The sequence below is a fragment of the Saimiri boliviensis genome, chromosome 16 (assembly GCF_048565385.1).
Source record: "Saimiri boliviensis isolate mSaiBol1 chromosome 16, mSaiBol1.pri, whole genome shotgun sequence".
NCBI classification, from domain to species: domain Eukaryota; kingdom Metazoa; phylum Chordata; class Mammalia; order Primates; family Cebidae; genus Saimiri; species Saimiri boliviensis.
Genome location: NC_133464.1, coordinates 81,623,072 through 81,647,975, shown reverse-complemented (window position 1 = coordinate 81,647,975; position 24,904 = coordinate 81,623,072). Strand labels below are relative to the sequence as shown.

The 24,904-nt window shown below is 37.3% G+C and overlaps 1 protein-coding gene and 1 non-coding gene across 2 annotated transcripts in view; both read right to left on the bottom strand.

Annotated features, from left to right (window-relative positions):
- Positions 1 to 24,904, bottom strand: part of USP12 (ubiquitin specific peptidase 12) — a 104,864-nt gene that overhangs the window by 25,103 nt on the left and 54,857 nt on the right. The window contains exons 3-6 of the mRNA XM_039473350.2: positions 16,365 to 16,578; positions 6,078 to 6,307; positions 254 to 330; positions 53 to 136 (exon numbers count right to left, since the gene is read on the bottom strand). Of these exons, the coding sequence (XP_039329284.1) occupies positions 53 to 136; positions 254 to 330; positions 6,078 to 6,307; positions 16,365 to 16,578 (605 nt within the window). The remainder of the gene's footprint in view (positions 1 to 52; positions 137 to 253; positions 331 to 6,077; positions 6,308 to 16,364; positions 16,579 to 24,904) is intronic.
- On the bottom strand, positions 11,907 to 12,025 carry LOC120365775 (5S ribosomal RNA). Its single transcript, XR_005580628.1, has one exon. It is a non-coding gene; the product is annotated as a 5S ribosomal RNA (ribosomal RNA).

Here is a 24,904-nt window from a genome sequence, read left to right as displayed (position 1 = left end):
AATATCTATTGCCAAAAAAAATCACTTACAAATCCATAAAGCACTAACTTACCGTTTGTGTGCTTCCTGCTTGCTGCGACACTCTTCACAGTAATACTTGTATTCACTACATAGAGTTTCCGTGTTGCTGAAACCCCTGTTAGAAATTCAAAACAAATTTATTTTGTAGATACCAGGAAAGCATGTACCCATTAAAAAAGATTCCAGACTAAAAATAATTATTAAATTTCAAATTAAATAATTCTACATGTACCTTAAGCAGTGAGTAATTGATGTATTTTGTTCCACGTCAACAGAAAGGTCTAAAAAATCTTCATCTTTGCTGCTTATCTGTAAAAATAGTGAATTATCTTTGATTTTTTTCAAATATTAGTAAACCACAGTTCCCAATTAACAGAATTAAATGCATTCTATTATAAGTAGTAAGTAAGTAAACAAGTTTACTTACTCTTTTCCCTCAAGTTCAAAAGAAAACTACTTAATTGGATTATCCAAAAAGACACTGAATAAATAACCCGTACCAGATGTATAAGTAAAACACCAAAGCACACTTTTGACTGACTCTCTCATTGGCAAAGGTTAGTATGATGTGAGATTTCATGGCTTTCCAAAATCTTTGTGTTATTTTAAAGCATGAAACAAACTGTACCATATACACTGATTCTTAAAAAAAATAAGCCAAGACTGAATGAAAATGTTTCAAACGGGACATGATATCTGTATTGTTTTATCATTTAAAAAAAGTTAGCCCAAAATGTTAAATTACATTCTTCATTTATGACTGACTTTCTCTTAAAAACTTAATATAAAGTTTTGTTTGATTTATGGGTAAACAACCTTATAAAGTTATCACTTGCACATGTGAATTGGAATAGGACAGAATTTTAGACATAAATTTTCTTAGCTAGTTCTTTCAGCAAGTCCATCCTGAAGGTACATGTGCAACAGGAGATACATCTGGCTCAGCTCCCTGTGCCTCTCATCCACTCAGTTAAGCAAACGCTTTCCCCTTTTTGTTTGTTTTGTGATACGTAGTCTTACTCTTGTCACCCAGGCTGGAGTGCAGCGCCGTGATCTCGGCTCACTGCAAACTCCACCTCCTGGGTTCAAGCAATTCTCCTGCCTTAGCCTGAGTAGCTAGGATTACTGGCATGCACCACCAGGTCGGGCAAATTTTTGTATTTTTAGTAGAGATGGGGTTTCACCATGTTCATCAAGCTGGTCTCAAATTCCTGACCCCATGATTCCTGAGGCCTGCCTCAGCCTCCCAAAGTGCTGGGATTACAAGCATAAGCCACTGCGCCTGGCTGCTTTCCCATTTTATACTACATCAAGGTTATAAGCTCAGTAAGTTGTCAGAGATCATGAGGCCAGACATATTACATATTTATGCAAATATAAGTAAACCAGGGTACTGTGCATAGCATATTTTATAGATAGTTGAAGGGAGTTCCAATGGTGATTTTGACTTTCCTTGATTTCAACATTAAGCTAACTGTAGGACCTAAACCCCTTCTCTAAGATGCCATTCCACTGTAAAGTGGAAGATAGCAACATTACAAGATGACTAACCTGAGTCTCAAAAAGTCCAGTGAAAAAGAAGGGGGAACACAGACAACTCAGAGAGGAAAAGAGAACACGATAGGTTTAAAAAGAACACATCAATTTTATAGAAAATTAGGTAGGGCGTCAAGAGATAGTATGGCAGAGGTAGGCTAAAGTCAGATCAGGCAGGAGTTTACATGTAAGCTATAGAGAAACAAAGGTTACACAGTCTAGTGTTTCTCAAAATCAATTTTGTATTCCTCAAAATGAAGTCCTCAGACACTGCCCCAGAGGTCTTCATTTGAAATGTTCACTTTTATGATCATGTAAAAACCTAGACACAGGATGCTCTAGATCACCTGGGTGCATGAGTTACTACATTTATATCTGCAGTTGGGTTGGTGCCAAGGGGTCCCCAAGTAAGGCAGTATTTCACTTTTCAAAGTGGTTGTGCAGACATCTGGATGCTACTGGAATAATATGTCCCAATGTCATGTCATGTATAATATAGGGAGATCTCAGTTTAAATCTCAGGGAAGAAGTCTAGGCTGGAGATCAGGACTTGAGACTTATCAGCACATGTAATAATAAAATGGAACATGATCCTCCCAATGCAGAGTGAGAAGCAACTGACAGTGAAACCCTGGGGAACAACCACATTTAAAGAATGGAAAAAGAGAAGCCAAGGAATGAGACTGAGAAGGGACCCTCATAGAGAACACCAGAAAAGGGTATTACAGACACCAGCTTCCTACCACCTGAGACATGACCAATTGTATTTCTAAAATACAAGCATGAGCTCCTCCAGGAAGCCCATCTCTCACCTGCCCAAATCCTTCTCACTCCCACTTGGATTAGGTCTACCAATCTCTGTCTGGCATGGTGTCCTGTGCATATACATACAATAACACACTGTACTGGAATCACCTGAACACTGGCTCGCCAGTCTTCATTACCCATGAATATCTTGAGATCATAGGCTTATGTCTTATTCATCTTCTACCTTCTTTTACCCAGCATAGTTGGTGCTTAGCACCCCCAAAAATGAATACTTAAATATAAATCTAACAAAACATGCATGGCACTGATACAAGAAAGAACTGCCAAACTCCAATTTAAGACATCAAGGAAGTAGTAAATAAGGGGAGACAGGGCATGTACTTGGATAAGAAGACTCAATTTTGTCAAGATATCATTTTGTTCCAACTTTATCTATAGGTTCAGCAAAATCCTTAAAATCCCAGCAAGTTACTTTGTGAATATTGATAAACTTGATTCTGAAGTTTACATGGAAAGGCAAAAGACCCAGAATAGCCAACAAAATATTGAAGGAGAAGAACAAAGTCAGAGGACTGACATTACCTGACTTGAAGATTTACTCTAAACCTACGGTAATCAAGACAGTGTGGTAGTGGGGAAAGAAGAGATACACAGACCATCAAGACAGAAGAGAGTGCCTAGAAAGACACTCATACAAATAGAGTCAACTCATATTTGACAAAGGAGCAAAGGCAATTCAATGGAGAAAGAATCGTCTTTTCAACAAATGATGCTGGAGCAGCTGAATATCCACATGCAAAAAAATTAATTCAGAACAAACCTTATAATATCTTATACAGAAATTAACTTAAAAAAGATCATAGACCTAAATAAAAAAAATGAAAAACAATATAATTCCTAGAAAGTAACATAGGAGAAATTCTAAGAAACATTTAGTTTATTGATGACTTTTTAGATGCAATACCAAAAGTACAATGCATGAAAGAAAAAGTTGGACTTCATTAAAATTAAAAACTAATACTTAAAAAACTAAAAACTTCTCTGCTGGCTGGGCACAGTGGCTCACACCTGTAATCCCAGCACTTTGGGAGCTCAAGGCAGGAGAATCACCTGAGGTCAGGAGTTCGAGACCAGCCTGACCAACATGGAAAAATCCTCTCTCTACTAAAAATACAAAATTAGCCAGGTATGGTGGTCATGCCTGTAATCCCAGCTACCTGGGAGGCTTAGGCAAGAGAATTGCTTGAACTCAGGAGGCGGAGACTGCAATAAGCTGAGAATGTGTTACTGCATTCCAGCCCGGGCAACAAGAGTGAAACTCCACCTCGGGGAAAAAAAAAAAAAACAAAAAAACAACCACTGCTCTGCCAAAAACAGCGTTAAAAGAATGAAAAACAAGTTACAGACTGGGATAAAATATAAAAGACTTACCTGATAAAGAACTAGTATCCAAAATTATACCCCAAAAAAGCCACTTAAAATTCAGCAATACTCAAAGAAAAAACAAACAGCCTGATTAAAAAATGGATAAAAGATCTAGACATATCATTAAAGATATATAGAGATAAGTAGATGATAAATAACCAGACAAAAAGATGATCGACATCATATGTCATTAAAGACTTGCAAATTAACATGAGATACCACTACACACTTCTTAGAATCACCAAAATCCAAAACACTGACAAAACCAAATGTCAGCAAGGATGTGGAGAAACAAGAACTCTCACTCACTGCTGGTTAGAAGGAAAAATGGTACAGCCACTGTGGAAGACAGAATGGTGGCTTCTTACAAAACTAAATATACTCTTACCAACCAATCCAGTAATCATGCTCCTTGATATTTACACGAAGTAAAAATTCACATCCACACAAAAACCTGCACACAAATGTTTATAGCAGCTTTATTCACAATTGGCAAAACTTGGAAGCAACCAAGATGTCCTTCAGTAAGTAAATGAATTTTTAAAACTGCAGCACATCCATATATTAGAATGTTATTCAGTCAAAAATAAAGGAAATGAGGTACCAAGCCATAAAAGACATGGAGGAACCTTAAATGTATATTGCTAAGTGGAAGAAGCCAATCCAAACAGGCTGCATACTATATGATCTCAACTACACAATATTCTGGAAAAGGCAAAACTATGGAGGCTTTATAGGACTCTCAGCTTTCTTGCTTACAGACCCTCTTTTCCAATGTTATTAAACCCTAGCAGCGGAACTTTCATGGTAAAGACGAGATCATAAATGCATGCTAAATCTTGGGCAAGGTTTTGATGAGGAGGGAGGTATTTATGTCTCCCCCCAGATTGCCTACTAATTGCAAAGAGATTTAAAAAAAAGTCATCATAAAGTGGAGAAACTGGCCCAGCACGGTGGATCATGCCTGTAATCCCAACACTTTGGAAGGCTGAGGCAGGTGGGTTGCTTGAGGCCAGGAGTTCAAGCCTGGGCAAGACAGCAAGATCCTGTCTCTACAAAAAGTTTAAAAACTAGCTAGGGGTGATGACATGCACTGTAGTCCTAGTTACTCAGACGGCTGAGGCAGGAGGATCACTTCAGCCAAGGAGTTTGAGGCTATAATGATCTATGACAGTGTCACTGCACTAAAGCCTAGGCAACAGAGCAAGAACCTGTGTCCAAATTAAATCAAGTGGAGGAACACCACCACCTTGACTGGGTGATCAAAAATTATTTTCACCAACGAGAGGCAGATGGATACTGAGTGCCTACAGATGTGATACCCCGAGAAGAATATAACACAAACGATGTATTATTCCAGCCATGAATGTATGACCTGCATCTAATCAGGAAGAAACATCAGAGAAATGAAATATGAGAACATCTGATTTTAAAAAGGTGGGGGAGGCATATTCTTAAAAAACCTAACTGTTATAACGACAAAAAATAAAAGACTCTGGAAATGTTTCAGGTTAAAAAAGGCTAAAGAAACAACTAAATGCAATGTCCACCTAAACTGGATCCTGTACTGAATGGGGAAAATGCTATAAAGAATATTACTGGCCAGGCACAATGGCTCACATCTGTAATCCCAGCAGTTTGAGAGGCCAAGGTGGAAAGATTGCTTGAGCCCAGGCGTTCAAGACCAGGCTGAGCAACACGGTAAGACCCTTGTCTCTAAAAAAATAAAAATTTAAAAATAAGCCAGGTGTGATGTCACATGCTGGTGGCTACTCATGAGGCTGAGATGGGAGGACTGCTTGAGCGCAGGAAGTAGAGGCTACAGTGAGCTGAGATTGGCCACTGCACTCCAGCCTGAATGTAAAAATTTTCCAGCTTCATCCTTACAAAGTGTCCAGCAAATGAAATATTTTCCCCTCATTGAGGGTACACTACATGCTTTAGTTTTTATTCCAACAATGGACACTGAAGGTAATCGTAGAAAAAGGAAAAACAAATTAATATACCTCCCTGATCTGTATAATCCTATGAGATTATGTCCTAAGACATAATTTCTAAAACATGGTTCTATGGTCTCCTAAACCGAAAGAAAATCAAACAGTTCAATCTACAGTAAGTATCTTTCTATCACCTCAGGTATTCATTGTAAATAAGCAGTATTACATTAAGAGTACAGACAGATTCCTTTCAACTAAAAAATGTATCTTTAACTCCTATATTTAAGAATTATAACTTTCGAGTTCATCTTCCATCCTCTCTTCCACAAAGAATAACCTTTAATGTAATGATTCAATTTTTTTCTACACAAAATTGTATGATATACTTACAGTTTCACAAGTAAGACATCTGGTTTCATTAGTTAATGTTCCCTGAAAAATCTCATGAACCCACGTTGGGTCTGGTGTGCTGTTATTATTTTCATTATCAATATTACCATTAGGTAAGCGACCATTTTGTTTTTCCTGCTTTCTCTCTTCTTGTAAAATATCAGCAATTGTGTTTAGTAGGTAATTTAAGAATTCATGGGCATCTTGTTGCATGTAGTTGTCAAAAAGCTCTAAAAATAAAAACATAATATTAGAGAATTATTTCAGAATATCTAACTTCATGAAAAACCAATTTATAAAAGAATATCTAGTATTGGATCAGAACTAAAATATAAATGCACAATGTTTTTGTAAGGTGTAAAAAATAATTAAACTTTCACATCTAAAACTTTCATCTAAATTTGGGGAAAATAAATGTAAAATTAATTAAAATCTTGTTTAAAAATACTACTAATTGATCCATGAGAAAAGGGCAAAACCTATCCTCATGTATCAGCATAACAGATACTGAGAATTTAAGAAGAATTGCTTATTAATTTACCTAACATATTGTTTCGCAAGTATTTCAACATGGCAAGCTTTAAAGAAGTTGGACAACCATTTGCCAATGCCAGGCCAACTGCTTAAGAACCACAAAGTTTATCAAAAATAAATTATTGAACCACACATCCCAGAGATTCTGATTTGTTTGGTAAGGGCTCGTGAGGCCAGAATGTGGGGCTTTTCAAAGCTCCTCCAACTAACTCTGATATAGAGTCAGGTTAAGAATCATGTTATCAAGAATTATCTATGTAATCTGGATAATCTCAAGTCCCTTCCAAATGTGAGATTTTATAATTCCATGAAACATTCTCTGCAGTTATACAAATGAGTAAATGTAATGGAAATATTGGTGGTGCTAACATCAAGTGCTTTACCCTGTGCTTGGCAATGTGCAACTCTACCACAGAACAGTAAAGACTTTAGAGATAGCATCTCATTTGATCCTCAACACCCATGTAATATTGTTATTAACTTTATTTTTAAACATGGAAATGGGACCAGAGAGGGTAAAGTCACACTGCCAAGAAATGGCGACCCAGGATTCAAACTTGGCAGCCTGACTCCACCATGCCACACACAAAGTAATACCCAGTGTGAGCCCACACATGAGAACATACATGAATTATTCAATAAAATGCATTGAGAAAAATAACCTATTTAGGAAATTTTATTTTTAGATCCTCAATGTACATTTAATAAATTCCAGAAAGATTTTACATTTTAAAAATGAATGCATACAAATTTAGAAAAAAATTCAGGGAAAGTCTAAAATAAAAGCAATTAACAATTACATTTTAGAAGAGATACAGATATAAAATTAAGTTCTGTGTATTAGAAATCTTTTAAAAGGTTAAAAAAAGTGAAACCTGAAAATTACTAACATTATAACATATAAAAGAAAATCTCATATAAAAAAACCAAAGTGGGCAATGGACTTGCAATCAACAATTTATAAGAAGAAAAAACAATCAAAAAGCTAAGAAACATCAGAAAATGTCCAATGCCATGGGAAGAAAAAAAAAAAGAAAAACAGGCCAGGTGCAGTGGCTCATGCCTGTAATCCCAGCACTTTGGGAAGCCGAGGCAGGTGGATCACCTGAGGTAAAGAGTTGGAGAACAGCCTGGCCATGATGGTTAAACCCTCTCTACTAAATACAAAAATTTCACCGGGCGTGGTGGTGCATGCCTGTAATCCTAGCTACTTGGGAGACTGAGGCAGGAGAATCACTTAAACCCGGGAGGTAGAGGTTGCAGTGAGCCAAGATGGCGCCATTGCACTCCAGTCTGGTTGAGACCAAAACTCCATCTCAAAAAAAACAAAGCAAAACAAAACAAAACAAAAACAAATACCATCTTTCTTTGCAAAGTTATTGTAAAAATAGAAAGGGAACGAGTGAAGCTATTTATGGGGGGCACAGCTGCTAGAGCAAGGCTGTCTGGGTTGGTGCTATGGTTCTACTTCTAACTGCACGTGTGGCATACGCAACTTATTCAACCTCCCTGTACCATAGTTCCTCATCTGAAAAATGAGGCTCACAGCAGTACCTACACCTCACGAGGCTGGTAGGAAAATCAAAAGTGCTCAGAACACAACAGTAGGTTTTGTATTCTGTTCAACAGCAACCACAATAATAATATTGGCAATATTACCACAGGCTGAGTATCCTTTATCCAAAATGCTTGGGACCAGCACTGTTTGGGACTTTAGACTGCTTCAGATTTGGGAATACTTGTATACACATAACAAGATATTTTGCGGGTGGGACTCAAGTCCAAACATGAAATTTGTTTCATATACAGCTTGTAGCCTGGAGGTGACTTTATATTTTTAAATATTTAGTACAGGAAACTAAATTTGTGTACACTGAACTATCAGAAAGTAAAGATGTTACTAAGTCAGCCACACAGTGGCATCATGCAGCTCAAAAAGTTTCAGATTTTTAGATTAGGGATGCTCAACCTATATTATTGTTGTTGCTACTGAATAGAATACAGAACACATCAAAGACTGACTACATAAAAATTAAGAACTTCTGTATGGCAAAGTCAACATAAAGGAAGACAAGTGACATACAAGGAGAATTATTTGCATGCTAATACCTAGACTATTAAAGGATTAATATACAGAATACTAAAAAAAAAAAAAAAAACCCTTACAAAACAAGAAAAGAAAAAACCAATTTAAAAAACTGGCAAAGGAAAATAACAGACAATTCACACTAGAAACACAAATGCCTAAGTAATACATGACAAGTGACTGGGAAATAAAAATTAAAACAATGACAAAATATCATTTTGCCCATCACTTTGGCAAAATAAAAATTGACTTAGCGTCCATCCAGTGTTAGCTTGAGTGTGGAGAAATGGACATTCTCAACCACTGCTGTTGGGGGTTTAAACTGTTACGGTATGTTGTAAAGGCAATTTTGGTAACACATTTAAAATAATGCAATCTAGTTCTCCCAGGTAGCGATGCCAGGTTAAGTATCTGTGCATGTACTGAAACAAGCATAAATCTGGCTGCTTATTTATAACAGCAGAAGTCTGAAAATATCCTAAATGTTTATCAACAGAAGAATGATTTATTTAAATTATGCTATAATTTTGTTAGGGAATGCTGGGCAACGGTTAAAATGGAAGCAGCTCCATATGAATTAACATGGCAAAACTTCCAAGACAGGAAGCAAAGCAAGGATGCTGAACATGCATGGATCCCACTCATGAAAAGCATCCGGCTGGGAGCACTGGCTCACATCTGTAACCCCAGCACTTTGGGAGTCTGAGGCAGGCAGACCACTTGAGGTCAGGAGTTTGAGACCAGACTGGCCAACATGGTGAAACCCCATCTCTACTAAAAATACAAAAATTAGCCAGGCCTGGTGGCAGGCACCTATAATCCCAGCTACTTGGGAGCCTGAGGCACAAGAATCACTTGAGCCCGGGAGGTGGAGGTTGCAGTGAGCCAAGATCACGTCACTGTACTCCAGCCTGGGCGATAGAGTATGACTCTGTCTCAAAAAAAGAAAAAGAAACCACCACCATTAAGTCCCCATAAAATGTAACTCTGGCTTCCTATTTGTACATATATATTTAAATGCATAGAAAAGGTTTGGTCGGATCAGCTTATTTCAAAGGAAGATGAGACTGAGGAGCAGGGGAGAAGCATAGCACTCAGGGAAACTTCTAGGTTTGTTTGGTACTGAAATTATAAGAATGTATGCATGTATTATTGTATACTTAAAATACAACTTTCCATACAAAAACTCTACTGCCTTGCTCCCTATCACTGCCTGTTACACATTCTCTTATTTTTTAAGAGATGGGGGTCTCACTATGTTGCCCAGGCTGATCTCCAACTCCTAGGCACAAGCAATCTGCCTGCCTGTTGCATATTATTTATATCCAATTACTTCCCAAGCCTTTTCAATTTTTAAAGTTCATTTCCTGCATATGTCTAGTCTGTTCCATTTCCATTTAAATCTACTTAGTTCATATCAGCTCCCTTCACTTAACCCACTAAGTCTCCTTTCCTTCAGTTTCACACTGCAAATAGACAAGTTTAATTCAGAGACCCTGAATCGCTCCCTAAGAATTTTCCCTGACACCTCTTGCATTATATGGTAAAATTCACAATACATTTTTCATGTTCATCATTTAGTTATTTTCACATATCCAAATCCATTCCACAAATTTGGGTCTCAAATCAAGCACAATAATATTAAGAATGCAACTGAAGCCACTTCGTTTCTCTACTATAAGTTTAGCCTTAGGGACCCATTAGCCTTTAGCAAACTCCCCATGTTATATTTAAGAACAAGAAAAGTCATGAGTTCTAAGAGTTCAGTATTAGCCTACCTGGACTTAACAACTAACTGATCTTGAATTTGGTACACTGTGTGGGTTTTTGTCCACAAGAGACAGCAGATCTAAAGCACTCCAACCCCATTCCCTTCTCCCTGCTCAGAGCAGAAGTCTCTGCAGCCTCCCCCAACACTGAGACAGCTTGCAATTCACAAACCTCAGCAGTCCACTCCATCCCTCTGAGGCCAGGCCAAGTCGTGCATAGAACCTCACATGGCTCTGCCAGCTGGAAAAGTCTAGCCCACAGCTGAGCTAACTGAAGTAAATTATCTAACCTTGCCCCTCAATGCAATAATCCTCCATCCCTGAAAATAATAAACACTTCACTTCTCAACTGCAATCTCCTATCATCTACTACTCTCATTTGCTTATTGTACCTTATATCTCCTTTCTCGTCCTGGGATTTTCTTTGTTGCTCCTTCAAGGTCTTGCATTCTGTTTTCCCCCATCTTATCAACCTTTGGCATTTTCTAGTTCCCTGCTGCTACTTGCTTTCAACCACAAAAGTGCCAAAGATCCGGCCATACTATGACCCTCAACCCTCCTCTCTCTAAGGCCATCTCCCAGCCTCCTCCTCACCCACTGATGGCTTGATTCACAGTTTCTCTCTCCACTATGCCACCTGCACCAACTCTGACACCTCAGTGTCTAAGCAGCTTCCTGACGTGTATGCGCCTCAATCCCTTACAATTCAAGAACCTTTATCTCTCACTCATCCACCCATTTCCAGGTCACAAACATGGAAACACCCACCACAAACAGATCCACTATGTCAAGGAGTGGAAAATAATTAGGCTAAAGTTGAGTTGAGGGGCTTAAGAAAAGTAGAAACCAACTGGAAAAGTCCTAGAGGAATCTAAAAAGGATAACCAGAGAGGACTAGTAAAAAAATGTTATAGGCACTGTTAAAGACCTAGTTAAGGTTGGAGATGATTAAGTCACCACAGTGGCTACCTACATACTGGCTTGGTGCCACAATCTGAAGTGGTCTAATTTTTCCCTGTGGGGAAAAAAATTATTTTAGCATATACATGTTTTTTCAAAATAATTACTTTCTAAGCAAAAATGTGCAAATGTTTTTGCTTTTTAAAAATTCACATCTTTTTTTGGATGCTCTTTTAACATAGAGCAATGATTTCATATTCACAAAAACCCCTCAACTGACTTGCATGCTCTGGAAATAAGATGCAAAGTAAACAAAAAAATAATCTTTAAACTTTTGTTGAAATATTTCTAAAATTATTTATTGTCCATTTTCCAGAGTATATTAAATATGCCAGAATCTTGCTGTACCTGAAAGCAGCCACTATAGTTTTAAAAACAACAACCAGGACTGCATAAAAAGCAAAATAACACTGATGAGTGACCTCAGGACAATCCCTGTGAACTGTACTGTATTTATTTTTAATTTTTTAAATTTTTTATAGCCTACAGCACCCAGTATTCCCAGGTGGTCTCCCATCCAAGTACTAACCAGGCCCAAACCTGCTTAGCTTCCGAGATCAGACAAGATCGGGCGTGTTCAGGGTGGTATGGCTGTAGACTATAGGTTTTAAAACCCTGGTTTTCTTATGGTTTGCTTTCTTTTTTGCTAAGTAGCATAATGGAAAAGGTAGACTTCAAACTTGCTTTGGAAATTAAACAATTTCATTCATTCATTCACTCATTCAATAAATATTGAGTAAGCACCTACTATGTGCCAGGAACTGGATTATGTGCTGGGAATACAATGGTGAGCAAAAACAAATGGGTTCCCTCCATCATGGAACTGACAGTCTAGTGGGAGAGACAGACAATTTCATTATTAAATAAATGTATGATTATAAACTACTATTGTCCTGATATAGCTGCAACATTAATGCAAAAAAAAAATGAAAAACAAAATCACTGCTTAAAAATAGGTTATGTTCTCCTCATAATTTAGAAATAGCTATAGCTCTCATTACACAAAATACCATTTATGCTCTTTTGGAGAAAAATAATTGTTTGAAATGAATATAAGAAATCATTTACTCAAATATATTTAATAGGTATTATCTGTGGACAACTAAAATGTCCTCACTTGAGGGAGACCAAGACTTAAATTTATCTGTTTTTTGTATCTCTCCACGGCACATGAAACACTGCTATGTACATGCAGGTTCCTTAAGAACAAGGACCCTATCTATCTCATTCCCTGCTGTATCTCCAGGACTAACAATAGTGCTTGCCACATAATGAGATGTATTTCCCATTTTTAATGAATGAATGAATGGATGGATGGACAACAGGGATTGAAACGGCTAAGATGATGACAGACTTACCCCCAGACAATAACTTAAATGACTGATACTGCTAAGATTCAGTGAATCAGAGCTCACGGCTTCAGATGCCAGCTGGTATGACCCTCAGGCCCACCTTAAATGACCTCCAACAGTCTAGCTGAGGGTCAACTCTACCTAACACAATCAGATCACCAACCTATGTCGTATTTCTTCCAAAACAGCAGACAACCCAGAGGCAGTACCTGCACATCTGTAAAGAGATGACTCCATTTCCTACCTGGGTACTGCAACAGCCTCCAGGCTGATCTCCTGCCTCAACTCTCATGCCGCCTGTGCCCACCCGGCAGCCAGAGGGTCTTCTCATGCAAATCAGAACATATCGTCCACCTACTCAGAACCCTCTCATGGCTTTCCAAATAAAACCCACGCTTTAGGCCCCGACTCTCCTCTCTGACTTTATCTTCATCTTATTCCACTCTTGCCATGCTAATTTGCTTGCCCTCCCTCAAGCACTCAGGCAACCTGCACTTTCTCCTTACTGATGGTAACATTTTTGCCTCAGAACTTCAAATGATGTATTTTTCTCTTCAAATTTCTGATCCAACCACTGACATATGAACTAGCAACTCCCTCATCCTCTGTCCCCTTTCTCAGTCTTCTTTTTATCGTGGCAGTGACATATTACATCACACAACTGATGGCTGTCTGCTTCCCCATGAGGGTGTCAGGTACTAGAAGGCATATTTCTGTATCATCAGTTCCTAGACAGTGTCTGGCACACAAAAGGAAATATATCTGTCATAATTAGTCTACTCAAACACTCAGCTAGCATCCATCCCAAACAGCAGGCAGCATGCATGGAGCCAGTGTTGCTGTACTCTATGTAGGAGCACTGTGCCAACAGTCCTCTTATGCTATGATTAGGTAACATAAGTTAAAATTGTAAAAACAAAAATTTGTTAATAAATAGAAATTAAAATCAGTTCTTTCCAGGGACATCAAAAAGATTAGTAACATAAAGCAATGGTGGTTAAAACAATATGGGGCTAGTATCTATTGAGAATAAAAGTTTTTAACATAGTATAGAAGGAAATTAATTTAGTAAGAACCAGCTAACAGTGAAAGTTCATGGAAATACTGAAATGAGTAACATACAAAGATTTAAAACAATCAAAATCTCAGAAGGAAAGATAGGCAATGAATAATATATTAAATCCTCTTTGATTTGTATATTCTTCTCTACACAATCCTCAAGGGAAAATTCAAAAGCCAAAAACCTATTTCAAAACATATTTGCAAATGTAAGCAACATCAAATAATAACAATGCTTTTCTATTAAAAAAATGGCTTTTCTATTAGGCATTATTTCTGAAGTTTAGAAAAATGAAGCAAAACTTATGAGAAGATGGGCTTGGAATAAATATTTATTCTGGACTCAGTCTCTTTCAAAGAAGTACTTAAGAACTCTATTGTGTTACCAATTCAATCTGCCTAAATAAAAAAAAAAACTACTGAACTATTTTAAAAAATAATAAATAATAATAAGGGCAGGCACAGTGCTCATGCCTATAATCTAACACTTTGAGAGGCTGAGACAGGAGGATCATTTCAGGCCAGGAGTTCGAGACCAGCCTGAGCAACAATAATGAGATCCAGTCTCTACCAAAAAAAAAAAAAAAAAAGAGAGAGAGAGAGAGAGAGAAAAGAAGGAAAAAAAAAAAGCCCATCTGGAAAAAATAGCAAACACTGTAAAAATGCCCCAGGTTTGACAAGCAAACATATAAAGTCGTAAGTACGTAACTGTATTTTACATCTATTCAGCATGAGAGTCAACCTAACTAAAAATTAATAAATAAATCATTGTATACTTAAAGAACACATGTGATAGGTTAATAAAGCCAAGATAAATGTACTATTAAATAAAAAGGGAAATAATGTATGCTCTGCATGAGCTGCATACTTTTGAACTTTTTTTTTTTTTAAGAGACAGGGTCTCGCTCTGTTTCCCAAGCTGGAGAGTGGCACAATCAGGACCAGCTTCGACCTCCTGAGTTCAAGCAATCTTCCCGCCTCAGCCTTCCAAGAAGCTGGGACTATAAACATGAACCAACACATCTGACTAATTTTTAAAATTTTTTGTAGAGACAAGGTCTTGCTTAGCTGCCGAGGCTAGTCTCAGACTCTTGAGCTCTGGGATTATAGGTGAGAGCCACCATGCCCAGCCAATGAACATTTTAAAGATACTAATAAAGTCACTGAGAAAGGGTGCTGTGTTTAATTACCAAGTACATTAATTTTTTACCAGGACAAAACTTTTAAAGTTTCGTACAGACACAAACAAAAAGAAAGAAGACTTAATGGCTCAATCCACATTCTAATAGGTTATATTTTATTTTCTAAAAACACAATATATACAGATCTATAGTCAAAGAAAGTATATATGTTTACCTTTCATTAGGGGAAACAAGAAGTGATCTGTGAGCAACTAATCAATTATTCTACATGTTTATGTGGGGAAAATGAAATCTTCAACACGTGTATCAAATTCAAGAATAATAGCCTATAGCCTATTTCTGGGTCATCTTATATTTTAGGGAACTAGATACAATGCAGGCTTACCTCAATTCACATGATAATACACAGTGTCAACAGACTAATTTAAGGACAGGATTACATATTAGGGCATTTAATAATCAATCTTAAAGACTTCTCTAATCCTGTTTGTGAGCGTCTATTTAATAGGTAACAAATCAAACTAAAAATGCCATTCAATTTTGTTTCTACAATGACTGAAGTGCCTACATCAAACAAAAGTCAGAATTCTACATGTTACCTAATTTCCATTTGAATTTTTGAGGCAGTGTACCATATTAGATAGAACACTGGGCTTATGTATCAGAGAGAAGTAAGTTTGTATACCAGCTCCACCACTTACTAACTCTGTGAGATCTTGGGCAAATTAACCTCTCTGAGCCTCAGTTATCTCAGAGGGTGATAATGCCTAACTTATTGGCATGTGAAAATTAAATAAACAATATTTCAAAAGAGAAAAGGGAGGTGGGGCTTACTCAGTAACTATTTTTAAAAGAGGACGGAGAATTAAACTTATCTACTCTAAGCCAGAAGGTCTTTTCTGGCTCTTTCCCTGGAGCGTGGCTCCTGGCAAGCCTTTTTTAGCTTCTGATTTTCACAGCTAAAATGGAGGAAATGACATGCTCTCTATCTAAGGCTACTGCAAGGATCCAATGAGTTAACACACATGAAAGCATTATGAAAATGACAAATGCATAAGCATGCAAAAAAAAAAAAATACCCTTCATTCTTGACAGAAAAGCCAAGTAAGCAAAAAGAAAAATTATGATTTCTCATTTGCTGCTTCCACACAGAATTTTATCTCTGTATAACATGATGCAAACATTAATTGTATCTTGTATTAATGACTGTGAGACTATTTCCTTCACTCAACAAGTGCCTCCTTGAAGAAAGGAGTGTCATCTTTGTTTCTTCAATAGCTAACATGTTATCAGGCCTATAGATGATGCTCAGTAAGTGCTGGAATTATGGCACACTATATTTAACCTTCCTAGCATGTCATTAATACAGTGGGAAGTAGAATTACCATTTTCTTTCCGTAATCTTGTGATGAACTTCTTAGGCGGTATTACTCCAACCTTTTTCTTCTGAGTGGCTATGCTATGGAAGAGATCTGCTAAGCATGTAAGAAGACTCTCCTTTTTCCTAGGTTGACTCTTATATGCAAGAACTTTTTCCCGAAATGGACGACAAAAATAAAGTGCTTGAAGAACTGAATTGCAGTAGCAAGTATTCCCAAACTGCAACAGAAAAAAAAAAAGTTTTGTTAAATTTAGGGCAACATGTTTTCAAGAGAGAAATTCCTGGTGTATGGCTGAGAGAACAGAGAAAGATAACAATTGGTTACTACTGTAACTGTAACACTGACTGCATTATATTATATATTTTAAAATACAACTCTCAAAAATTCTTTAGAAATCACAAAAGTAAGGTTTTCTATTAGGTACATCCAAACTAAAACACAGAAAAACAAAAAATAAAAAGCTCCCCTGAAATGTTACATTGAAAAGTCGCTGGTATGACAGACAGTCTAAAAACCACTGAAATGCCAAGTCACAGTATTCATGATGTTCACATCAAATTCTTAACTATGAATTTCTCTCTTACTAGCCATATCATTGGGATTATGTCACTACATCTTACTGAACTCTACTTCACTCCAGTATTTGGTGGGGAGGGAAGTAACCCTACTTCAGAGAGTAAATGACACACAGTTTGACAAATATGTATTGCCTTCCTTTTCCCTTCCATTAATAAACACTGGCTCTAAAAGTTAGCTAATAAAACACCTAAAAGTCAGTCATGAAGATCTGGGGAGCACTATGAAACTATAAAAGAAATGAGGACAATTCTCGTATTGCTACTCTGGGGTGAGATCATGTAATATACAGTATTAAGTTAAAAAGGCTAGGCAGAGAAAAATAAGATTGGGTGATATCAAATATATGTCCATAGACCATTGGCTTATATTTTCAAAAAAAAAAAAAAATGAGGAAAGATAAAAAGCTAATAAAAATAGTTATTTACAGGAGAACAGGAAAAATAAAGAAGAGATAGATAAAAGTGAGACTTCTCTAAAAGTATGTTGTTATAAATCATTACTTTGTAACCCTATCTCTTCTAACACACAAAAAAAGAAATTTCTAAAATTAAAAACAAAAATAAACGAAACCTAAATGTATATGAACTCAATGGTGGAAATACAGAAAAAAGAATTACTTCAGGTGACTTAAAACAAAGAATGTTTACCATACATGCCTAATGAGATACAGTCTAAGCATTAAAAAAAAAAACAACCACCACCAAAAAAAACTATTGACCGGACATGGTGGCTTACACCTATAATCCCAGCATTTTGGGAGGCTGAGGAGGGTGGATCACTGGACATCAGAAGTTCAAGACCCAATTTGGTCAACATGGTGAAACCTCGTCTCTACTAAAAATATAAAAATTAGCTGGATATAATGGCGTATGCCTGTGATTTGGCTACTCAAGAGGCTGAGGTATGAGAATCGCTTGAACCTGGGAGACAGAGGTTGCAGTGAGCCAAGATCGCACCCCTGCAATGCATCTTAGGTGACAAAGCAAGGCCCTGTCTCAAAAACAAACCAACAAACAAAACCCCACATTTATTGATATTGTTATTTTGTAACTATTGTAGCTATATCATAGGATAAAGCAAACAAGGAATTATGTTAATAACCTTAGGAACCAAAATTTTTAATGTAAAGGAAAAAAAGACACTGTAATAAAAATCAGAAAAGTGCCAGGCGCGGTGGCTCAAGCCTGTAATCCCAGCACTTTGGGAGGCCAAGGCGGGTGGATCACGAGGTCAAGAGATCGAGACCATCCTGGTCAACATGGTGAAACCCCGTCTCTACTAAAAATACAAAAAATTAGCTGGGCGTGGTGGCGCGTGCCTGTAATCCCAGCTACTCAGGAGGCTGAGGCAGGAGAATTGCCTGAACCTAGGAGGCGGAGGTTGCAGTGAGCCGAGATCGCGCCATTGCACTCCAGCCTGGGTAACGAGAGCAAAACTCTGTCTCAAAAAAAAAAAAAAAAAAAAATCAGAAAAGTAAAAGCCCTATAAACTTAAGTTGGTAATATCAATATAAACTAATGTCTTTTATAACTCTGAAAGTGTACATCTGTGTGCAGGCATATATGTTTGTGTGTATGTATTTTCAAACTCTGTCCACTGAAAAGGTGTGGAAGCAACAACTTTCTCTTATACCCAGACTGTGTTCTCTAAACACCTTTTTTCCATCAAAAGGAACTCGGACGTCTTGAAGACATGGCTCATATAAAATTTGGGACAAGAAATGTACAATGTGCAAGATTAGCCTGGGATATCTTGAATGTGTCAACTTAAATACAAAAGGATTACTGCAATGGATTAAAATACACCAACTATATAAAAATTCATAAATTTAAAATGACATTTTAGGCTGGGAGCAATGGCTCCTGCCTATAATCCCAGCACTTTGGGAGGACAAGGTGGGTGGATCAGTTGAGGTCAAGAGCTTGAGACCAGCCTGGCCAACATGGTGAAACCCCATCTCTAACTAAAGTTACGAAAATTAGCCAGGTATGGTGGCACACACCTGTAATCCCAGCTAATCAAGAAGCTGAGGTGGTAGAATCCCCTGAACCTGGAAGGCGGAGGTTGCAGTGAGCCAAGATGGTGCCACTGCACTCCAGCTTGGTCAACAGAATGAGACTTTCTCCAAAAAAAAAAAAAAAAAGGGGGGGGGTGCGCACGCATATGTGTGTGTGTACGTGTGTGTGCGCGCGCACATAATGACATTTTTAAAAAGGAAACCCTCATTAGTCTCCATTGACAGTTGCAAACTAACATAAAAAAGGAAAACATCAAAGATTCATCTTGCCTTTCTCTTAAGAACCATATTTCAGGGACACTAAACAGTTGATAGGGAAGTTTTTGTTTATAAAATAATTCCAGTGAATAAAATCAGAAGAAATGGTTGTAAATAATGGATTAAGCAATAATTATCAATGGATGCTCAAAGGATTAGGTTAAAGGTTGATGGAGAACTTTAAAACAGAGGGATCAGACCTAAACCTCCCATGCGTTTCAGCATTGCTGAAAGTGAACAACTGAATATTTTATGTCTTTTAACATATCTTACCTCCTATGAAGTATTCTTACCTTAAAAAAAACAAAATCATTAAACTTCAATCACGTCTCTAGATGCAACTACTAATTTACAAGACAGTCAGACAACGGAAGAGACAATGTAAAGAAGAAAAAGGTCAAGTTTGAAATGCGGATAGTCTCTAGGACATACAACCTAGTTTCTCCACAAATCAATGGCTTGAAAAAGAAAAAAGGTTGAGAAGGACTCAAGAGATACAACAGTCAAATTGCAAATGTAAATGCTTGGAGTTTACTTAGATCCCGATTTATAAGCCAACTATAAAGTCATCTTTGGCCAGGCTCAGTGGCTCATGCCTGTAATCCCAGCACTTTGGGAAGCTGAGGTGAGCGGATCACAAGGTCAGGAGTTTGAGGCCAGCCTGGCCAACCTGGTGAAACCCCCTCTCTACTAAAAATACAAAAACTAGCCGGGCGTGGTGACGCACTCCTGTAATCCCAGCTACTCAGGAGGCAGAGGCAGAAGAACTGCTTGAACCTGGAAGGTGGAGGTTGCAGTGAGCCAAGATCTTGCCACTGCACTCTAGCCTGGGCAACAGAGTGAGACTCCATCTCCCCCCTTCCCCCCCCCCAAAAAAAAAAGAAAGATATCTGAATATATACCACCATTGGATGACACTGAGAAATTGGTGACTTTGTTAGGTGTGATCATTAGATGATCATGTTTTTTACAATGTTCCTGCTACTTTGAGACATGTAATTAAGTGTGTCCCATTTTAGCCAAAATGACGTTGATGACTAGAATTTCCTTTTCCAGGAAAAAAAAAAAAGGATAAGTAGAAGAGAATGAAAATATTGTTAATTGTTCAAGATAGATAGATGGGTTCATGGTGATTCATTATGCTCAACCTCTCCTCTCGCTTTTCAAAGGTGGTATTTGATCTTTGAGGTAAATTAAATCATCATGTCATCATATGTCAAAATCATAGCAAATAAAGAACCTAACCAGATAAATTCATAGTGAAGAAAAGAGACTAGGCAGAACCAGTAATTCCAGGGGAAAAAATTTAAAAGCTCTGCTATGTTCAATCTAACTGTCTGAATATATTTCTTCCTTTCCACAGAGAGTATAAAATTAAGATCCCTCTGCCCCACTGAAACAAGAGTTAACAATTTTTTGAAGAGGCTTGGGAGATCCATGCCCTCTCCAGCTGAGGACCTGAGACCTACTGAGGACAATGGCTTCTCACATCCACACTGCTAGCAGGAGACAAGCACTGGTTTCAGAAAAAGAGGTGCTTAAGCTTAAGAAGCATGTGATTAAAGGGTACTGATATCAGTGATCATAAATGTAACTATAGACACACTTCAACGAAGCCTACCCAGGGGTTAAGTACACCTGAAGTAGAATCTACAGTGTTACCAGGATTAATTTATCCAGTATCCAGTATCAATTTTTCTTAGAAATATCCATATTGTACAACAATCTAATGAAGCTAACAACCAACAAATCTGGTTACATCAATCGAAGAGAAGACACAATCTCCATATTTTAGAATAGGCAACAGGGGAAATGAACAACTACCACTGAGTAGGGAAATGAAAGCAAAAGAGATCATCTCAGAGTATATCAGAAATATTACGACAGTAAGTATTGACCTATCTGTAAAAAATGTAAGAAGGAAATAGGATAAGCTAAAAAACAAGACGGAGTCTCTATTTTGTAGACTACTGGAAATCAGGCTCACACTTCTATCCAACATGACTTGCTCATCTTCTGAATATAAAGCAACAGTAACATTATAATCAATTCTTTGAGGTCTGCTATTAGAATCTTCCTGTATTTACTTTCATCAATCCCATTAAAGAAAAATTAAAGGTTGAAACTACTATTTTTGCTCTAGAATAAGCTAGCTTTCAATCTTATTAATAATTTTGAAATTTTTCCTTCAATGTCCTTGATTTTTTAAATTAACTTTCATTCAAGGTCCTAAGACCTAAAAATTATCTTTCAAGAGTATATATAGCCTTCATGCAAAAGGTTTTCTGGGATGATTTCCTCTATACTCTTCTTTGTGAATGCTCAATTTCTTTAAAAAAAAAATTGTTTTAGTGCTGAAATCTATGCTGTATTATCTCAGCTGGTTTTGAAGATCAAGGTAGGTTTAGATCAGAGAGAAGGCATTTTAAAAGTTGCCACCCTACTCAAGGTCTGATCATTGATTTTTTTGATTGCTTAGTGAACACAATGACTCATTCTTGCTTTCAAAGTGCTTTTTCTAATGCCTTTTTCTCCAAACTATAACAAACATCCCACCACAAACATTTTTTATATCTCTACCACTAAGACCATTTTGAGCACACATCCCTTAAACATATTTATAAATTATATGTACTCTATTATGTATATTAAAAATGTAAAGGAATGCAACTAAGAAAATGCACATTTAGATTTTTGTCTTATTTGTTACACAAGCTTTTTTTTCATGAAAAATTATTAGTTTTAAGTGAGAGCAATGAGATTGAGTATTTTTTTTTTGTATAGGTTTTAGATTTTAAAAGAGCAATTTGATAGTCTGGGTTTATGTTCAGTTATTTGGACAGGCAGTTTTAACGGCTATCAAAACTGAAAAAGATACCTTCATAAAGATATATAGGTGTAAGGGAAGGAGAGTCTCACTACCTACCTTTATTTTCTAAATCATAGTATCCAATGTGTCATCTCATCGACCAAATTAGTTTGAATTCACTTAGAAAATGCCTGCCTTTAGAGCAGGACAGCACAGTAATAAAGCACACAGAATCTAAAACCAAACTGTCTAGGTTCGAGTCTGGTTCCACTATCTGTCCTTGAGAAATTACTAAACTGCTCTGTTTATCAGTTTCTTTATCTGAAAAAAGAGGGTAATACAGCATCTACCTCTTAGAATTTCTTAAATAATTAAATGAATCATCCACTTAAAATACTCAGAACAATTCCTGGCCCTTCATCATTTCATGGCTACCTTTCTTTTTTTTTTGAGACAGGGTCTTGCTGTCACCCAGGCTGGAGTGCAGTGGTATGATCATGGTTCACTGCAGCCTCAACCTCCTGGGCTCAAGGGATCCTCCTACCTCTGGAGTAGCTGGAACCTCAGACATGTACCACTATGCCCCAGCCTTTTTTTTTTTTTTTTTTTTTTTTTTAGAAACAGGGTCTCACTACATTGCCCAGGCTGGTCTCAGACTTCTGGTTTCAAAGCAATCCTCTCACCTTGGCCTCCCAAAGTGCTGGGATTAAAGGCATGAGCCACCACAGCCAGCCAATAGTTACTTTAAAACAACCTTTTAAGTTAACGAAAATTCAATTATATAATTCTCTAAAACTACATTTAAATTATAATAGATCTGCCATAGCAGAAATAAATGAGCCTACTCAGGGGTTAAGTACACTTGAAGTAGAATCTACAATGTTGCTAGGATTAATTTATCCAGTATCCAGTAACAATTTTTCTTAAAAATATCCATATTGTACCACAATCTAATGATTGTAATCATGGAACCTGAAGTAGCATATAACCATATCATATACAGATAGAGTATGGACACCAGAATCATCCATGTTAAAAATAATGCTTAGTCTATCATTTTTACATAAAAATAAACATCAGAAATTCTAATATTTTCTTCCCATTCCTAATGGATCATCTTACACACTTCATTTCGAGACTACTGGTTTTAACCCAATTCCAATAATATCAGGAATAGCATTGTTAATAGCATCACTTTGTTTAAATACTGAGGCTGGGCACAGTGGCTCATGCCTGTAATCACAGCACTTTGGGAGGCTGAGGCAGAACGATCGCTTGAGACCAAGAATTCAACACCAGCATGAGCAATATAGTGAGACCCTGTCTCTACAAAAACCTTGAAAAATTAGCTGAGCACGTTGGCATGCACCTGTAGTCCCAGCTACTCAGGAGGTAAAGGCAGGAGCATGTCTTGAACCAGTGAAGTGAAGCTGCAGTGAGCCATGATCACTTACTGCATGCCAGCCTGGATGACAGAGCAAGACCCTTTCTCCAAAAAAAAAAAAAAAAAAAAAAAAAAAAAGACAAAACAAACAAACAAACAAAAAATCCCCACATTTTTGAAGAAGTACAACTTCTTCCCTGTCCCCGATGCTGGGCTGCTGGACGTGGGTGACGGTGCCTCTTCTATGAACATCCTAAGATGTTCAAAGGGAATGTCCTCTTCCACCAACCAGTTCTTGTTTAGGTAAGCATATTTTAGAACACTGTATTTTCACATTCCCCTACCCACCACTCTTACTGCAGCAGAGTGGGCCAGGCATTGAGTAGCTAACCCGGAAGTCATCTTTTCATACTCCAATAGATGTCAGTTCCTCACCTGTAAAGGCTTACTCCACTGCCCCATACTTCCTTACAGGAACTGCTTTCTCTTCTCTATGCAAATTACTGTTGTGCTATCAATCAAAACCCTTTTACAGCCCCTCCAACAGGGTTGGACACTTGATACACTCTAGCCAGAGGACCTAAGCCAGAGCTCTTTTGCCAGGTTTGATATGGATATTCCCTGGACTCTGCAACAATGTAAACCTCAAGTAAGCTATAGCCATCAGATGGCGAGAACCTGAATGAGAATGAAATTAAAGCAAAAAAACAAAAACAAAAAAACAGAACCAAGAGACACTGTCTAATGAACTTTATAACCCAAAATGGAAAGTTTCTTTTGTATTTATTTCTATAAAGGACCCTGCTCCAATCAATGACAAGTAGCAATTCAGGTTAAATAGACTTTTATATGATGGACTGGGAATGCAATCATAATTTTATAATAAAGATTCTGGAGGGAAAGCACATTTCTTTTTTTTTTTTTTTTTTTTTGAACAACCTAAAACCTTAGAAGATAGGAAAAGCACATTTCCCAGTAGCCTCACAAATGAACTTACTGAGGCCTGCTTACTTGTATGTTGAGGCCTACCTGTATTAGAAAATTAATATAAGAACCATACAATAAAACAATGGAAAAAAAGCTATTCAAAAAATGCACAGACTACATTCAAGTAGGAAAGATATACTAAATTGCGGTTTAAATCACTCTCTACTATCAACTCTACTAAAGTAAGTACCAATCAGCTACAATATAAAAGGGAAAAAGGCAACTTGACTTATCAAGTTAAAATAACTTGTTTTCAAAGAATTTAGCTGACTATGTAAATAGCTGGCCTGCATGTGAGATACTTTCCAGCAAAGAACGCTTCCAAGGGCTCCTTTGCCCACCCAAAGGTCCTCAAGCCACACCATTATTTATCCTCTCTACTTTCAATAACATCAGGAATAGCATTGTACCTATGGGAGATAAGCTAAGAGGAAATCCTCATTCTATGTACTATACAAATTATAGTTACACGTAATTATCCCTCATTAAGAGTAAGCTGCCATAAGAGC